Source organism: Zootoca vivipara, chromosome 11 (assembly GCF_963506605.1).
Source record: "Zootoca vivipara chromosome 11, rZooViv1.1, whole genome shotgun sequence".
In the NCBI taxonomy this organism is placed as follows: domain Eukaryota; kingdom Metazoa; phylum Chordata; class Lepidosauria; order Squamata; family Lacertidae; genus Zootoca; species Zootoca vivipara.
The window spans coordinates 36,410,708-36,427,119 of NC_083286.1; the positions used below are offsets into that span (position 1 = coordinate 36,410,708).

Here is a 16,412-nt window from a genome sequence, read left to right on the forward strand (position 1 = left end):
CCAGAGTTGAGTGGTAGAACCTAGGAGGTGGTAGCTTCTCCACCATGGAATCTCCTCAGCCCATTCTCCCCCTCACTTTACCTTGCTCTGGTAATGTCAGAGCAAGCACTGTGAATTGGGCCCAGGAACAAACAGTTGGACAAATATAATTTATTTGTGGTCCACTGGTTGCAAATGAAAAGTTTCAGTATGTAAAATGCATGAGATCATCAAAAGAGGGGGGAAACCCAGAAAGCAAGAAGATTGTCTAAAGGGAATTACTATATTTAGACATTTTCAAACTTATTAGAGCCCTCTAATAAAATGATCAACTGAGACTGACCATCATCCTGTGATGGCATCTGACCATCCCTTTATTTAAAAAGAACCCATGACACAGATTAAGATGCTCCCAATACATTTTCCCCTATCTACTTTTTCCACCTTGTGCAGAATTCTATAAACCGCTATTATGTTTCCACCCACTTTGTGGAGTTCTCACCGAAACTCTTCACAGTCCCTTTTTGGTTTTAGTACCCTCAACAATACAGCGTCATCAGCAAACTTGGCTGCTTCTCTGCTCACACCTACCTCCACATCATTTACAGACATATTAAAAACACTGGTATCATTACAGATCTTTGGGGAACCCCACTTCCATTGTGAGAATTGTCCAATTATTATTGCTCCCAGTTTTCTGTTATTTGGTTACTGAGCCATAAGAGAACCTTTCCTCTCATCCCATAACTACTAAGTTTAATCAGGAGCCTTTGGTGTAAAAAAAAAAAAAGGCCAGAAAGTTCTGAGTAAATATGTATATAGGGCGGTAGCAGATGGAATGGTGGGGTGGACTCAGCTACCTCACCTCCTGGCAGGTGAGCTGCTGCTGCTGCTTAGGTAAAGGTAAAGGGACCCCTGACCATTAGGTCCAGTCGTGACCGACTCTGGGGTTGCGCACTCATCTCGCATTATTGGCCGAGGGAGCCGGCGTATAGCTTCCAGGTCATGTGGCCAGCATGACAAAGTCGCTTCTGGCAAACCAGAGCAGCACATGGAAACGCCGTTTACCTTCCCGCTGTAGCTATTTATCTACTTGCATTTTGACGTGCTTTCGAACTGCTAGGTTGGCAGGAGCTGGGACCAAGCAACGGGAGCTCACCCCGTCACAGGGATTCGAACCGCCGACCTTCTGATCAGCAAGCCCTAGGCTCAGTGGTTTAACCACAGCGCCACCTGGGTCGCTGCTGCTGCTTACCGGGAGGTTAACAGTGGCCGCAAGATTGGTGCAGTGCAAATGTGCCAGCAGAGTCAACCCTCCACAATATCTTGCCCTTCTCCCTCCTGGTAAGCAGCAGCAACTCACCTGCTAGGAGGTCAGGTACATATCTCCACGCCACCATCCTGCCCACCACTGTGTAAAGGATCACAATATTCATATTGCGGAAATAAGACATTTTGGATGTAGAGCTGACATGTTTGGCTATCGCTAGGACCTTGGTGAGTAGCTGCTAAGAGGTTCTGTTCATGGAGTTTCTGGGATGCTCCTGTCAGAGTGACTCACAATGTAAAGGTGGGGAGAGAGAAAAGGAACTCTACAATTGGCCTCTTTCTCCTTTTCTTTACAACTCTGTGAGCCTCCGATAAAAGCTGGCTCCCGGCAAGTATGAAATCAAGCCTCTGACTTCAGATGCGAAAGAATTTAGAAGGCCCTGCCGTGTCCCCCCCACCTCCGCCCATGACTCAGAGCTTTCCAACTGAAATAATGTTTCCCAGCTGGCCAGGAACTTTGGGAAGGCGGCATCATTTTACCCTCTGCTTCAGAGACATGTCATGGACGGCAAAAAAAAACCCACCAACATCCAAATGGCAGATTTATGATTGTATAGATCTTCAAGCACAACCGATGGTGAAACTGGATCCTTCAAACAGCTTTTGAGTAAGAAAAACTGGATCCAATGGACTGAAGTGAAAGCTGAAGAGGTAAAAAACGAGTCAGAAGTGTCTGTGTGCCTGAGTCTATGGGCTGATTCCCATGGAACATTTTTGTACACTTTGCCCTGCTGTACACATGGATGCACACATTTTTATGTACCGTACACAAATATAATGTGGGAATCAGCTCTATGACTACCCTGGATATACCTTTCTCAGGCTGCTGAGCAGTTTCCTACATCCAAGGCCCCCAGGCTTTCGTCGTTCCTGGGTCACAACGAGGGTCATTTTCTGGGTAGAACACGGGAACAGAGTTATTGTCATAGTGCCGGAGACGCAAAAGGAGCTTTCTCACAATGTCAGGATATTGTTCTGACAAGTCACTTCGTTCCTCAGGGTCATTAACAATATCATAGAGCCAAAGTTTCTTTGTTGGAGGGTCTGAAGACAGAGCCTTTGACTCATTAAATAAAGATGGCGGTGGAAACCAGTGGGAACAACCTATAAACAGGAACAGAGCAGATTAGAGTTTAGTTGGGACAGCATTAACCTCTTAATTTATTTCCAGCTTGTTCATAGATCTGACTTGTTCAATTTCAGAGAAGTGGAATTGAACTTGCGACATGGAATTTGTTTTTTTCCTATGGAGATTTGCCAGCTGACCAACAGAATACCCAGAAGATGAATTCGATGTTAGTAGGAAGAAGAGTTCCTAATATAAACAGCATGAAGCTCAGTCTGCAGTAGAGCTATTTGGCTGATGTTTGTTGCTCTTTTCTTGGTTTTGATACTACCACCCTCAACTCCTTTCTCTTATTGCACCTTTTGCACCTTTACATATTTTTTTTTATAACGAACATTCAATGATCAGCGGGTGAACTTTGAGCAACAGGACACACACAAGTGGACAAACAGTGCCATCCTAGAAACAAGAGATTAATCTGCAAGAACACTGATTGACATATAGGAAATTATAGTACCAGCTGGATGCCTCAGCTGGAAAGCTGGGATGCCTACCAACGAGTGAGCTTTCTAGCAGGTGTGCCTCTTACTGCTTCAAGTGACAAATTTGAATACAATGCTTCATACTATGTCAAAACAGATAGTGCATGTGGGAATGTTAGCACACTTTAAATAAATAAGTTACTTTTTCAGGCAGAACAGCCTAAACTCGTCATCTTCCCCACCTCTGTAAGATGCCCAGGAGGAAACGTCTATTGGTGGGCGGCCATACACATTTAACCAACCAACCAACCAACTTTACTTTAAGGCTGAAGGGGAGGCAGTTCTTTCTGCGAAAGGGAGGAATCCCATAAAAAGTTACCTGGATTGCCTGTTAGTAGTTTCCATTTTCCATGTCGAATTGCAGCATGTATGGAGGTATTGAAAATTGAATCTTCCCAGGAAAAATAATTACTCTGTGATGAAGTTCTGTTGCTGAGACCTGCACCTAAGATCAAATAGGACACGAGTATTATATCCATTGTGAAATTATATTGTTTGTGTGTGGAACAGGTAAAAAGGTAAAGGACCCCTGGAAGGTCAAGTCCAGTCAAGGGAGACTGGGGTTGTGGCGCTCATCTCGCTTTCAGGCCGAGGTAGCTGGCGTTTGTCCACAGACAGCTTTCTGGGTCATGTGGCCAGCATGACTAAGCCGCTTCTGGCGCAATGGAGGACCGTGGCGAGTGCCATAGCGCACTGAAACTTATTATGCATTTTAAACAAATACTGCGTAGCCCCCTCCCGGAAAAAGCATTGGATACCACCAAGACACTTCCCTCACAATGCCCGAATCAGTTTTAAAAACCTGCCAGGTTTTTAAAAATTAAGCACAGGTGAAACAAATATGTATGTATGCGAGGCGCTTAAATATAACATTAAAAGGTGAGCAGTATGCCCGAAGCATAAGGTGTTTCTGGCAAGAGTGATGGTTGATTGAGCATTTGACTTGACAGACGATAGATCTGTCATGTAATTTTTAAGAATTGCACCTGTGTTGATTATTTAAAGACCATTTGTATATATTTACATGTTTAGACTTTGATTTCTTCTTTTACAGTGTTATTGTGTGAAGGCAAAATTTTGAGTGCTTCCAATATGATAAAAGGATCAGTTCTAAATTAAAATTACTTTACAGGAAGCAATCTGCCTGTGTAGAGTACATGCATAAGTGAAGGGCGTGTGGATAGATGCCAACTGCAGAGAAGGCCCCCTCTTTAGGATAGAGTAGGAAGATTCAGAAAAGCTTTGTCTGTGTAGGCAGACTCATCTTTGCCTTTATTCCAGCAGAACAGAAAGCATGCCTGGTTGTCAGCGATGTGTGAGGCCTGAGAACACAGTGCAGCCTTTAATTTGGCCCTGCCAATAATGTAAATATTATAATGAACATGTGTTCCCAGGCCTCCAGCCTAATCAGATGGATGCAACCTGGGCTAGCCACAGTCCTAAGAATCTGCTAGAAAAAGGCACACACCAGCCACAGTTTATACAATGCTGAGTAACCATATTCTTTCCTGGTCTCACATAGGGGTGCTCAAAAGAGTTTGCTACTGTTTTTAATTTTTATTACTGTACTATAATTGTTTTATCATTATGTTATTGTTATTTTAGGAATGTTTCTGTCCTCTCTTTTCAGTTCACAAACTGAACCACTCAAAGTGACTTATGAAACAACAACAACAACAACAACAACAACAATAATAATATAATAATACCTACACACAATTACAATAAAAGATGCAGATAAAAAGCACCACAAATCAGTCAACCTATAAAAATGAAGTAAACCACCAGAAAACAAATATCCATCAAACAGGGAGGAAGTATGGGTCTCCCATGATAAGATGCTTCAGAGAGTGGGAGGAAACGCTCTCCCATGTCCCTACCTACTATGCCTACTAAGTTATATACAGTGGTACCTCGCAAGACAAATGCCTTGCGCAATGAAAAACTCGCAAGGCGAAAGCGTTTTGCGATCTTTTTGTTGACTCGCAAGACAATTTTTTCGCCTTTTTTTCCCTTTTGATTTGTTTAAATTGGAAAACCGCAAGACGAAATTTTCGCAATACAAAATGACTCGCGGAACGAATTAATTTCATCTTGCGAGGCATCACTGTACTAAGTTGTATAAGTGCACTTGAAAGTGCTGTAGCTCACCAAAGCCACCTCTACACAGATTCTCTCAGTAAGCCATACAGCAGCGGTGCATCATAGGTCATTGTTATTATCATCCTATACCGCAGTTGGAGGACTGACAAAGAGAGTGGGTTGTTTGCCTGAGGCCAGCTCAGGGTAAGTTGAGGTTTCCTCTTTCTGTCTGACAATAGGGAATTCATCCGCACCTTTAATGATACGTGCAGCATTTTATTAGGTGGTGAGTGAAGTCATTTATGAAGGCAAGCTCCTTTTTTAAGAAGCACCGATGATGAAACATTTCCATGAGATTTGATATGCTCTTTCAGAACAGCCACTTTCCCACACTGTTTATAAGTGTAAAATAAAGTCAGTCCAGCCCACTCTAAACTTCCAGGGGTTCAACTGTGCTGGTTTATGTTTTTCCTTGATCTCTGTAAATTTAATTACACTTTTAACAGTTTTCTTGCTCTACTTTCAGCATGGAACAAGAATGAAAGGAAAAGTCTGCTAGACACACGCTGAATTAGAAAATCGTTGAGGTAAAGGACTGCACATGGTATTTATTATCTAGGCTGGAAAATTCAAATCTTTCATCATTTTGTGTACATTCCATATGACTCGTTCCAAATTGATCCAAACTTTTGATTTTCAATTTATAAAAGCAAACATCACAGGCAATATATTGCAATGATAATTTATATGTAAAAGGTTTCAGAACAGACAATATCTGTTTCGTGTGGAAGTATAAGCAGAGAGAGAAATACATACAAACCAGAGTTTTAGCCTATTTATCTAAAAACAACTGAATTAAAAATCCTAATGCTTTCAGCCTAACTTTTCACCCCCAAAGTCAAAGTAAAGGTAACTACAGGTAACCCCCAATTTGTGCAAGGATTGTTTCCCAGGTCCTCACACGTGACAGCAGAGCATGTCTAAGCCAGCTCCACCCCCTTTTCTGGTCACTTCCAGGTCACAACAATGCATCAATTGGTTGTTGCCTGTACATTTGTTACCCTGCCTTGACTCTCCCATAATTTCTTAAGAAGAGCCCAGCTGTGTCAGGGCTGGAGTCAGGCATAGGTCAGCAATAAAACAATAAACCAGCCGAGGCCAATGAAATTATCTCTTCATTCAAGGAAACAAACCACAGTGGTCTCAGCAACTCTTTCCAGGAGGTCTTGCCCCCAATGAAGCAGTCATGACAACCGGAGGTCTCCACCTCCACAGTTCCCAATAGGAATCCTCCTCTCCAGGGTCTTTCCCAAGCAGTCACAAACTGAATCTGCACACTCTGCTCTGTTCATTTCGGTTATCTGTGTGTTCTAGGAGATCAAGGGGGAGGGGAAGACTGACCCCAACTCCTCTCCAGTCCCTGCTTCTGCCTCGAGTCTGAACTGTTCTTGGCCACAGCCTCTTCCTGTTACCTCTTCAGCTTCTGACAGCTTCTCCTCCCAGTCTGTTCCTTTTCCCATTCATTGTCGTCAGAGATACGCTGCCTCTAAACCTGGAGCTTTCATGTAGCCGTAATTCCCTCTAATAGTGATCCCAGGTGGTTGAGCGCTGGTCAGTTTGGAAGCAAAAGGGGCCACCTCAAAATAGGGTTTCTACATACTTCAGAAACTCCCTTCCCCCTTCCTGAAAGTCCCCTGCCCTCTAAGAGGCTGCAGGGCATTCCTCTTAAAAAGTGGGGAGAGACATTTCCCACTTGACATGAAGAATTCCCAATGATAGACCTGTTTCCATAAATCTAATTTCGTTCGAAAACCATCTAAGTCCATAGTCATCATCAGATCATGTGGCAGCAAGTTCCATCAATTTATTGTAGGAAGTGTGAAAAAGTACTTCTTTTGCTTGGTTTGGAATCACTCAACATTCATCTCCACTGGGTGACTCTAGATTTTAGTATTATGAGGAAGAGGGAAAACATATCTGTAACGGCTCTCCTCCCACCAACAAGGCATAGTTTTATAGATCTCTGTCTTTGACCCATTTTAACTGTCTTTTTTCTAAATTTCAATTTCTTCATAAATGTTGGTCATAAGCTTCTGTGTACAGTTACTGTGTTTATATTAATGATTATATATTGCCATGCCCATTGCTAATAATATGGCAAAAGCATGAGAGTATAAACACGAGAGTGTGCAGGTTCTAGGAGAGGAGTTTGGGTTTTTTTTTTATAAATGAATCAAGCCAAGCCTTAGGAAGAACAGTTGAGAGAGTTGGGAATGTTTAGCTTGGGAAAGAAGAGACTGAGAGGAGATACGATAGCCGTCTTCAAATATCCCAAGGGCTGTCACATGGAAGATGGATCAAGCTGGTTTTCTCCTGCCCCAGAGGGCAGGACCTGAACCAATGGATTCAAGTTACAAGAAAAGAGATCGTGACCAAACATCACAAGAACCTTCTGACAGTAAGAGCTGTTTGACAGTGGAACAGACTCCCTTAGGAGGTTGTAGACTCTCCTTCCTTGGAGTTTTTAAAGCAGAGTTTGGATGGACATATGTCATGGATGCATTAGATGAGAGTCCTGCATTGCAGGGAGTTGGACTAGATCAGGCATCCCCAAACTTCGGCCCTCCAGACAGGGTGTACCCAGGATCAAAACTAGGGGGGGCAAGGGGCAGGGCCAAGGCACTGTAGGGGAGGGACCACAGGTGAAACTGACTCCGGTCTCACCTAGGCGCCGTGAAGCGGCGGCCGCAGCACCCCCCAAAAGCACATTATTACCTAAGCATTTCTATATGTTCAAGTACGCATATCACCGCCATCCCCACCCCGGTGAGGACTTTTGTGCTCTGGGCAACTGCGCGGCAGGCAGGCATTCGAGAAGTACATCCTTGGCTCAGCCTAGCGGTGCTGTGACGAGAAATGCTTCGCCCGTCATCTGGCCAGCTGTGGAGGGTCCATGAAACCTTCCCCGGCAGAAAAGAGGCAACCCGATCCTAAGACGGGAACCGTCGCTGGATCAAAGCGCCCCCTTACAATAAAGCACCGGCAAGACAAGGGCAAGTGTCCCTCCCTCCCCTCCCAACATCCCACCTTCACAAGCCCGCCTGGCCCGCCTCTCAGCCCTTCCGAAACAGCAGATCGCCGGAGGCTGCAAAAGAGCAGCTGCGTGGGACTGAGAAGGTCGGGGATCTGCAGCCCCGCCCACCGCCCCTACCTTCGCCACTTGTTTTAGACTACAATTCCCATCATCCCTGACCACTGGTCCTGTTAGCTAGGGATCATGGGAGTTGTAGACCAAAACATCTGGAGGGCCAAAGTTTGGGGGTGCCTGGACTAGATGATCCTTGGGGTACCTTCCAACTCTACAATTCTATGATTCTATGAATCCCAAAGCAGTTTACAAGCAATATATAATAATAGCATTATGTAACATAATAGGACATCACAAATACAGCATAAATTAACAAACATAAATGGCAAACAGATCATGGCAGCGTCATTTATCTCCAGTTATTTTGTTGATGTGCCACAGTGAGCTAAGCCATGGTTTGGTTTAACATGCTGTCTAAATCCAAGCTCATAATTTAACTCTTGCAGACAAACCAAGAACCATAAGCCTAGATTCCGATGACACACAATAATAATAATAATAATAATAATAATAATAATAATAATAATATATTATTATTATACCCTGCCCACCTGGCTGGGTTTCCCCAGCCACTCTGGGTGGCTTCCAACAAAATATTAAAATACAATGATCTGTTAAAAATTAAAAGCTTCCCTAAACAGGGCTGCCTTCAGATGCTTTCTAAAAGCTTAGTTCAGTGTAGGTGGGGCAGAAAAACAACCCAGGAAGAGTGAAGTGGCTATGAACTCCTCTTCAGTAGCCTGTGTGCACATGCATTCATGCTAAGCCATGGTTTGGTTTAGCATGACATGCAGACCAGGCCATCATGCATAAACAAGTATCTCCAATGGTTTTTTTTAAAAGAAATCTTCTGAGTTTATGTTTTAATCTTTGATGATTCAAAGGTTAAATTGCAGAGAAGTAAAAATGTAACAGTGAATTAAGTTTTATACAACTGCATAGGTAACACAGTTTTATAGAAGGCCCATTATTTATATTCCTCATGCTCATTCCCTTACTCCTTAAATTAAAGCTCCAGTAACCAGCGTCATTGGCAGAACCAAAAAGAGATGAGATATAAATAGGCAGTAGATGCATTTAAAAAAAGGTCCAGGAAAACTAACCAAATACATTCATTCTTTAGTCTGTGATTAAAATGATGAGAGAGAGAGAACCATGCTGAAAAAGTTTTCCCCCTCTTTCTCTCTGTATGGCAAGTGATCAAAGAGTACATAGCTTTGGTATAACACGGTATTTAGTAAAAGCCCAACCACAAAAGTTAAAGCATACTGTATTCCAGTGTATTTGTGGTGCGGACAGTACATTTTGGGGCCTGGTGGAGGAGACTGAAACCATGTAAATGTAATACTTAATTTGGAAGCAGACTCATGCCCAATCATTTATTCCACAATGCTTGTCATACGAGCTCAGTTTCCATAGGCAACATTTTTTGACTGCCACCCTTCGTTGACCATGAGCAAAAAAGAAAGTCTTTGCTCAGAGTGTGGGAGATGGCATGCATTGTGACTGCTAATGTATTACAACCAACCAATTAGGGTTATTCATCAGCAACCGCTGCTTTTCTTGCAGCCTGCTGTGCAGTCACAGCTATGGAACTGATCTGGCTAAGTCACAACACCCTAAGCAACCTGCACACCACACCCAGAGTCATTTCAAAAAGCCTCTTAAAGCAAGGAATGTGTGATTTGGGACTGGACACAGTTATAAGCGAACAACTTTGTGTGCACTGTTGTGACTTGTGTGTGCTCCCACAGATGGAAAACTGGCAAGGCATCCCATGCTGGGTGAATGTTAAGATTCTATTGAAAAGAAAACATAATACATTCCTGAAAAAAGCAACAGTACATCTCTTATTTGCACACCAGTGAAGACTGCTACCCATTCAAGATCTTAGCCTGATCATCTCAACCCTTGGCTTTGTATAAGGCAGGCTCCCAAGTTCTTGAGTGTACAAAGCATATGATAAACCATTCTGTCCAATGGTTAAAAAATCCTATTACTGTCGTATCTTGGAAGTTGAACAGAATCCGTTCCAGAAGTCTGTTCAACTTCTGAAATGTTCAACTTCCAAAGCACAGGTTCTGATTGGTTGTAGGAAGCTCCTGCAGCCAATCAGAAGCCCTGTTGGATGTTCAGCTTCCAAAAGAATGTTCAAAAACCAGAACACTCACTTCTGGTTTTCAATCGTTCGGGAGCTGAAACGTTCGACTCCCAAGGCATTCAGGAGCCGAGGTACAACTGTATTATCACTAGCATTATGTTGCAAGCTCATATACATATATTACCATGAGCTTAGGTACATATTGTATAGAATGGTCTAAATATATCATAATAGGGGATCATAAAAGGAAATAAAGCAAGCTTGCAGTTATGCGGAAGTGAAGGACGAAAGAGAATGTGAAGGTAAAGATACAAACCTTTACTATTGGTGCAGCAATAAAACTGCTAGCACATTTGCAAAGCTAAGCAGGTTTCAGATTGCTTGGAGGACTGTGTGTTGAGATTCCTTCATTGCAGAGGGTTAGACAAGATAACATTCAGAGTCCCTTCCAACTCTACAATTCTGTGGTCTATGAAACACACAAACATCTAGAGACTATCTAGAACACACAAGTGTATATACAAGACACTTGGGGATGGTGGTCAAGGTTACCATCATTACCATGTTTGGAAAGCTAAAAACTGTATAAGCAGCATTGGGAAAGCAACTTTTGGGTAGTTTCTGGACCTGGACTCTGTTGGTTTACACCTGTGTTGGACTATCCATTACGACAGGATGACAGGTCACCTCTGACAGTGGAACGCTGTGCCTTTGGAAGCGCAACAAACTATTATTTTGAATTCTGCTTATTTGCTTGCATGAAGCTATGTGTGTGCTTTCAATGAATCGTTAAATTGCAACCCTGTTGACTTGTCTTGACAGTACCAACTAGGGCTGAGTAGAAGAATCTCCACCGGGAACCAGAGAAGGTAAAGTGGATAGGCAGCTGTAAGATACCTCCACTCTAGGCCTGGAGCCAAATACCCTAAGAATAAAATAAAATCCCACAAGAGAGAACTCTTATGTGACTGGTTCCGAATCCAGTAAATGATGCAGGTGTGGAAGCCTGCTTCTGCATGCATGTTACGTGTAGAATCACATGGGCATTGATGACGGCACAACAAAAGTTTAAGAGCTCTCAGATTGTATGGAAGATTTCTTGAGAAACTCATAAGAAACTGCAAAGTTCATGGAAATAAATGCAGGCCTCAATATATGCATGATAAATAATAATAATAATAATAATAATAATAATAATAATAATAATAATAATAATATACTTATACCCCGCCCATCTGGCTGGGTTTCCTCAGCCACTCTGGGCGGCTTCCAACAGAAATATTAAAATACAATCATTTACAAAGGCACTCCAAGGCTTCAGCCACCCAAGGTTATTAAAGATGGGGATTTGTTATGCAGATTCTGAGTATAGTGAACAGAAAACGTAACTGTTTACATTTGTTATAACCCATATGAAAGAAAATGGATTTGGACCAGAAAAAATGAGAAGTTACTTTAAGAGGTGCTGCAGAACTTTAAGGAGGGCATGCCTATACCAGACTCTCAAGACGCAGGCTTGCATTTATTCTCCCTTGCCTCAATAAACTTTTTTTTTAAGCTGAAAGTATACATTTTGTTCCTTTGTGTATGGAAATATGAGCAAAAGCAAGAGGTATGAACAGGATAAAAAAATTAAATACATTGTTCCACTAGGTAATTAAAAACATTCAAATATGGTGCTCATTTAAGCTGCAGATAATGTAAACAAAAAGCCTTGCACGTACAAGCAGTGAGGAAGAGGCACAGCTAGCTTGGACTGGTTTATTTTCCAAGAGGCAGCCTGCTAACATATAAAAAGTAAAACATTTCATGAAGGGTCTCTCTCAACCCCACACAGCCTCCAACACTGCATATTCCATGGAAGGAAAGCGGCATAGCTGCCAAGTTTTCCCTTTTCTCGCGAGGAAGCCTATTCAGCATAAGGGAAAATCCCTGTAAAAAAGGGATAACTTGGCAGCTATGGAAAGCGGTCCCTTTGAGGTACTCAGTCTTCCTTTATGTCAGAGAAGACTCTGCAGGCGTTGCTGGACTACAGTTCCCATTATCCCCTTACCATTAGCCGTTCTGGCTGGGGCTGATGGGAGTTGGAGTCCAACAGCATCTGGAGGGCCACAGCTTCCACACTCTATGTGGGCTACTATACCAAATCTATTGGGGATGCTGCAGCATTAATGAAGTGGCCTTGCGCCAGAATCCTGCTCCACCTGGCCCAGTATTATCTGTTCTGATTGGCAATACATCCCTACAGTTTTAAGAAGGTCCCCTCACATTCCTGCCCACTGAGATCCCCAGTGGTGAAAAACTAATGAACCTTCAGATATTGTTGGACTTCAACTTTCGCAAACCTCCCCAATCATCATGGCTACTGAGTCAAGAGTGATGGGAGCTATCCGGCAGCATCCAGAGGACTAGAGGTCCCATCCCCCCATTTCAACTGGAGGTCTTGGCAGCAGAACCAATAATTTCTGCATATTAAGCATGCACTGTACCCCCACAGTCCTTCTTACAAAGCCTCATAGGTATACTGTACCTACCTATAACCCAAGGAGAGACAAGAGGTACTGAAACTGCCTTGGTCGCACTGGTTGATGATCTCCGGCGGGCTAGGGACATAGGTGAGAGCTGTTTCCTAGTCCTGCTGGATCTCTCAGCGGCTTTTGACACTATCGATCATAACATTCTTCTGGAGCGTCTAGAGGGCTTGGGAGCTGGGGGCACTGTCATACAGTGGTTCCGCTCCTTCCTCCTGGGCCGTGTTCAGAAAGTGGTGGTGGGGAATGAGTGTTCAGACCCCTGGGCTCTCACTTGTGGGGTGCCTCAGGGTTCTGTCCTCTCCCCCATGCTTTTTAACATCTATATGCAGCCGCTGGGAGAGATCATCAGGGGGTTTGGGCTGGGTGTTCATCAGTATGCGGATGATACCTAGCTCTACCTCTCTTTCAAATCAGAACCAGTGAAGGCGGTGAAGGTCCTGTGTGAGTGCCTGGAGGCGGTCGGAGGATGGATGGCAGCTAACAGAGGTTGAATCCTGACAAGACAGCAGTACTGTTTGTGGGGGACAGGAGGCGGCCAGGTGTGGAGGACTCCCTGGTCCTGAATGGGGTAACTGTGCCCCTGAAGGACTAGGTGCGCAACCTGGGAGTCATTTTGGACTCACAGCTGTCCATGGAGGCGCAGGTCAATTCTGTATCCAGGGCAGCTGCCTATCAGCTCCATTTGGTACGCAGGCTGAGACCCTACCTGCCTGCAGACTGTTTCGCCAGAGTGGTGCATGCTCTTGTTATCTCTTGCTTGGACTACTGCAATGCACTCTATGTGGGGCTACCTTTGAAGGTGACCCGGAAACTACAACTAATCCAGAATGCGGCAGCTAGACTGGTGACTGGGAGCGGCCGCCAAGACCACATAACACTGGTCTTGAAAGATCTACATTGGCTCCCAGTACGTTTCCGAGCACAATTCAAAGTGTTGGTGCTGACCTTTAAAGCCCTAAATGGCCTCGGTCCAGTATACCTGAAGGAGCGTCTCCACCTCCATCGTTCTGCCCGGACACTGAGGTCCAGCACCGAGGGCCTTCTGGCGGTTCCCTCATTGCGAGAAGACAAGTTGCAGGGAACTAGGCAGAGGGCCTTCTCGGTAGTGGCGCCCGCCCTGTGGAACGCCCTCCCATCAGATGTCAAAGAGAAAAACAACTACCAGACTTTTAGGAGACATCTGAAGGCAGCCCTGTTTAGGGAGGCTTTTAATGTTTAATAGATCACTGTTTTCTTTTTCTGTTGGAAGCAGAAATTTTTTATTATTATTCATGGTCTTCACAAAGCCTTATAAGCAACTTGCTAGAAGCAAGCTATAAATGAATGTTTATTGCATGGCTCGTTGTTTTGACTGGGTCACAGAAACCTTGTTAGTTTGAGGTACAAGCTTTTTACAGATAAGGGAAAGTCCTATGTTTTGGTGGTGACACTAAGTCTGTACAGCTCAGCGTGTTTTATACTTGCCATCCTTATCAGAATTTTCTTCTAAAAACAGCAAAATGAGAAGTAGACCTTGTTAAACTAATCTTACATCTTGAACTCCATCCCACAAAGTGGCCTTTCACTTTCACTTCAACACAGATCTCTTGCAGTAGATCCTTGCGGTTCCTTATCAAGTTTGATGCCACACTTTATGAGAGTTTTCTTTTTCCTCCTCTCCGCTGTTGCTCATTTTTAGCTAAGCCAAGTGCGTACTCCTGGTTCAAAATGGTGGTTTCTAGTATCAACACCTTCTCCTGCATCTCTAACCACAAGTTGTAGAGGACCCCACTACAGCTGCAAAAGAGCTAACAGTCACCTCAGTGTAGGCCATGCACCAGGCCTACCACATTTTCATATCAAAATTTTAAAATACATATATCGCCAACCATGTATTGTAGCTTGCCAGGTGCCAGCTCCTCTCCCATTTCTTTGTAGTTTAAGACAGCAAACCTAACAAGCTCTTCCTCCATTGACTCATATAGCTGGTGGGCTGCCTCTAGATTTCTTAGCCACCTTTCCATAGCTCAAGGCATCACACATAAAAATCAAAACTGAAATGAAAGATCCACCAGAAACAAAACAACGGTCCCAATCTGTCGGTGTTGGGCTACAGAAAGGATCTGAGGGGAGCCGGGAATTGTGGAGCAAGCCAAAAGTCAGGTGCAAAGGGCAAACTAGGAGAGAGGGATGGGGCAGTACTCAGGAATACCTTCCTGCTCAAGCAAGGATCAGTTGGAAGAGGACTCCCTTTATGCTTCTTCCTACCCAGAAATATTTAGTGGACAGCCTGGGTGGATAGTCAGTCCTGAAGGTTCTTCAGTACCTAGGCTGCCACCTGCAGTTCAGTGGTTCACCACACAGGGCAGCTACACACAGATCCCAACAGCTCTTTACAAAAGCATACGGTAGAAAAAATGGGATCTGACAGAACTGCCAAACCAAAGGGACAAGAAAGGAGAGCCAAGTACATGGGCTGAATAGTAAATTATAATTAGCTACACATTAGAGGTTCTTTTTTCTCATTACAGTCAAGCTAAATGCCAAATGAGTGAGTGCACACAGCCCCTTCTGAAACTTTACAGCAAGGAAGAACTATTCATCTGAGGGCTAGTAGCTATTGATAAGCCTGAACCCCCATGAACCTATTTAATCCTACAAGAACATATAAACCTGAATAGATGACCAGTTCTCAACATACGTTGTGCCTTAAGTCATATTCATGTATTATATGTATTATGTATGTATTATGGTGCTGGAGGAGACTCTTGAGAGTCCCATGGACTGCAAGAAGATCAAACCTATCCCTTCTGAAGGAAATCAGCCCTGAGTGCTCACTGGAAGGACAGATCCTGAAGCTGAGGCTCCAATACTTTGGCCACCTCATGAGAAGAGAAGACTCCCTGGAAAAGACCCTGATGTTGGGAAAGATTGAGGGCACAAGGAGAAAGGGACGGCAGAGGACAAGATGGTTGGACAGTGTTCTCGAAGCTACGAACATGAGTGTGACCAAACTGCGGGAGGCAGTGGAAGACAGAAGTGCCAGGCGTGCTCTGGTCCATGGGGTCACGAAGAGTCGGACACGACTAAACGACTAAACAACAACAAAGTCATATTCATATACAAAATACAATTCCCTCACTTATATTTTAAAACTACACTTGGAAACAGAGGTTGGGGCAGTGGATCAGCTAGTGGCCATTGGGGGGAAGGCAGAGAGGGTGGCAGTAGGTGGAGCCAGAACCAATGGCAGGCTCTTCCTGGATCCCTCCTCCATCCTCCTCCATGCTGAGGGAAACACCAAGATTAAGGAGCAGGAAGGTGGCCGGCATTACCACCCCCAGGACTGAATGTAAGAAGGCAGGTGGGGGAGCTGGCCAAGGACAAACTCAGGTTGGTGGTACATTGCCCCATTTGCCTTTATAGATGAGCCTCCACTGGTTTGGGGGGAGCCACAGTGCCCCATTTGGCTTTACAGACCAGTGTCCACTGGTTGGGGGTGGGGGTGGCAGGACAAGGGGGCTCCCTCTGGAATCGAGTTCATGGATAAACTGTGCTGCTATTGCTCCTAGAAAGCTGACTTCAAGGACTTGCATCACGTTTCTATGTCTGCCAAAATAGCCAAAAGACTAATGGATATTTAAATGAATGA

The 16,412-nt window shown here is 44.1% G+C and overlaps 1 protein-coding gene across 1 annotated transcript in view; it reads right to left on the reverse strand.

Annotated features, from left to right (window-relative positions):
• Positions 1-324: 324 nt before the first annotated feature.
• The window catches only part of ARSB (arylsulfatase B), a 67,318-nt gene continuing 51,230 nt past the window's right edge, over positions 325-16,412 (reverse strand). Inside the window, exons 7-8 of the mRNA XM_035099802.2 lie at positions 3,236-3,361; positions 325-2,412 (exon numbers count right to left, since the gene is read on the reverse strand). Of these exons, the coding sequence (XP_034955693.1) occupies positions 2,147-2,412; positions 3,236-3,361 (392 nt within the window). The 3' untranslated portion in view covers positions 325-2,146. The remainder of the gene's footprint in view (positions 2,413-3,235; positions 3,362-16,412) is intronic.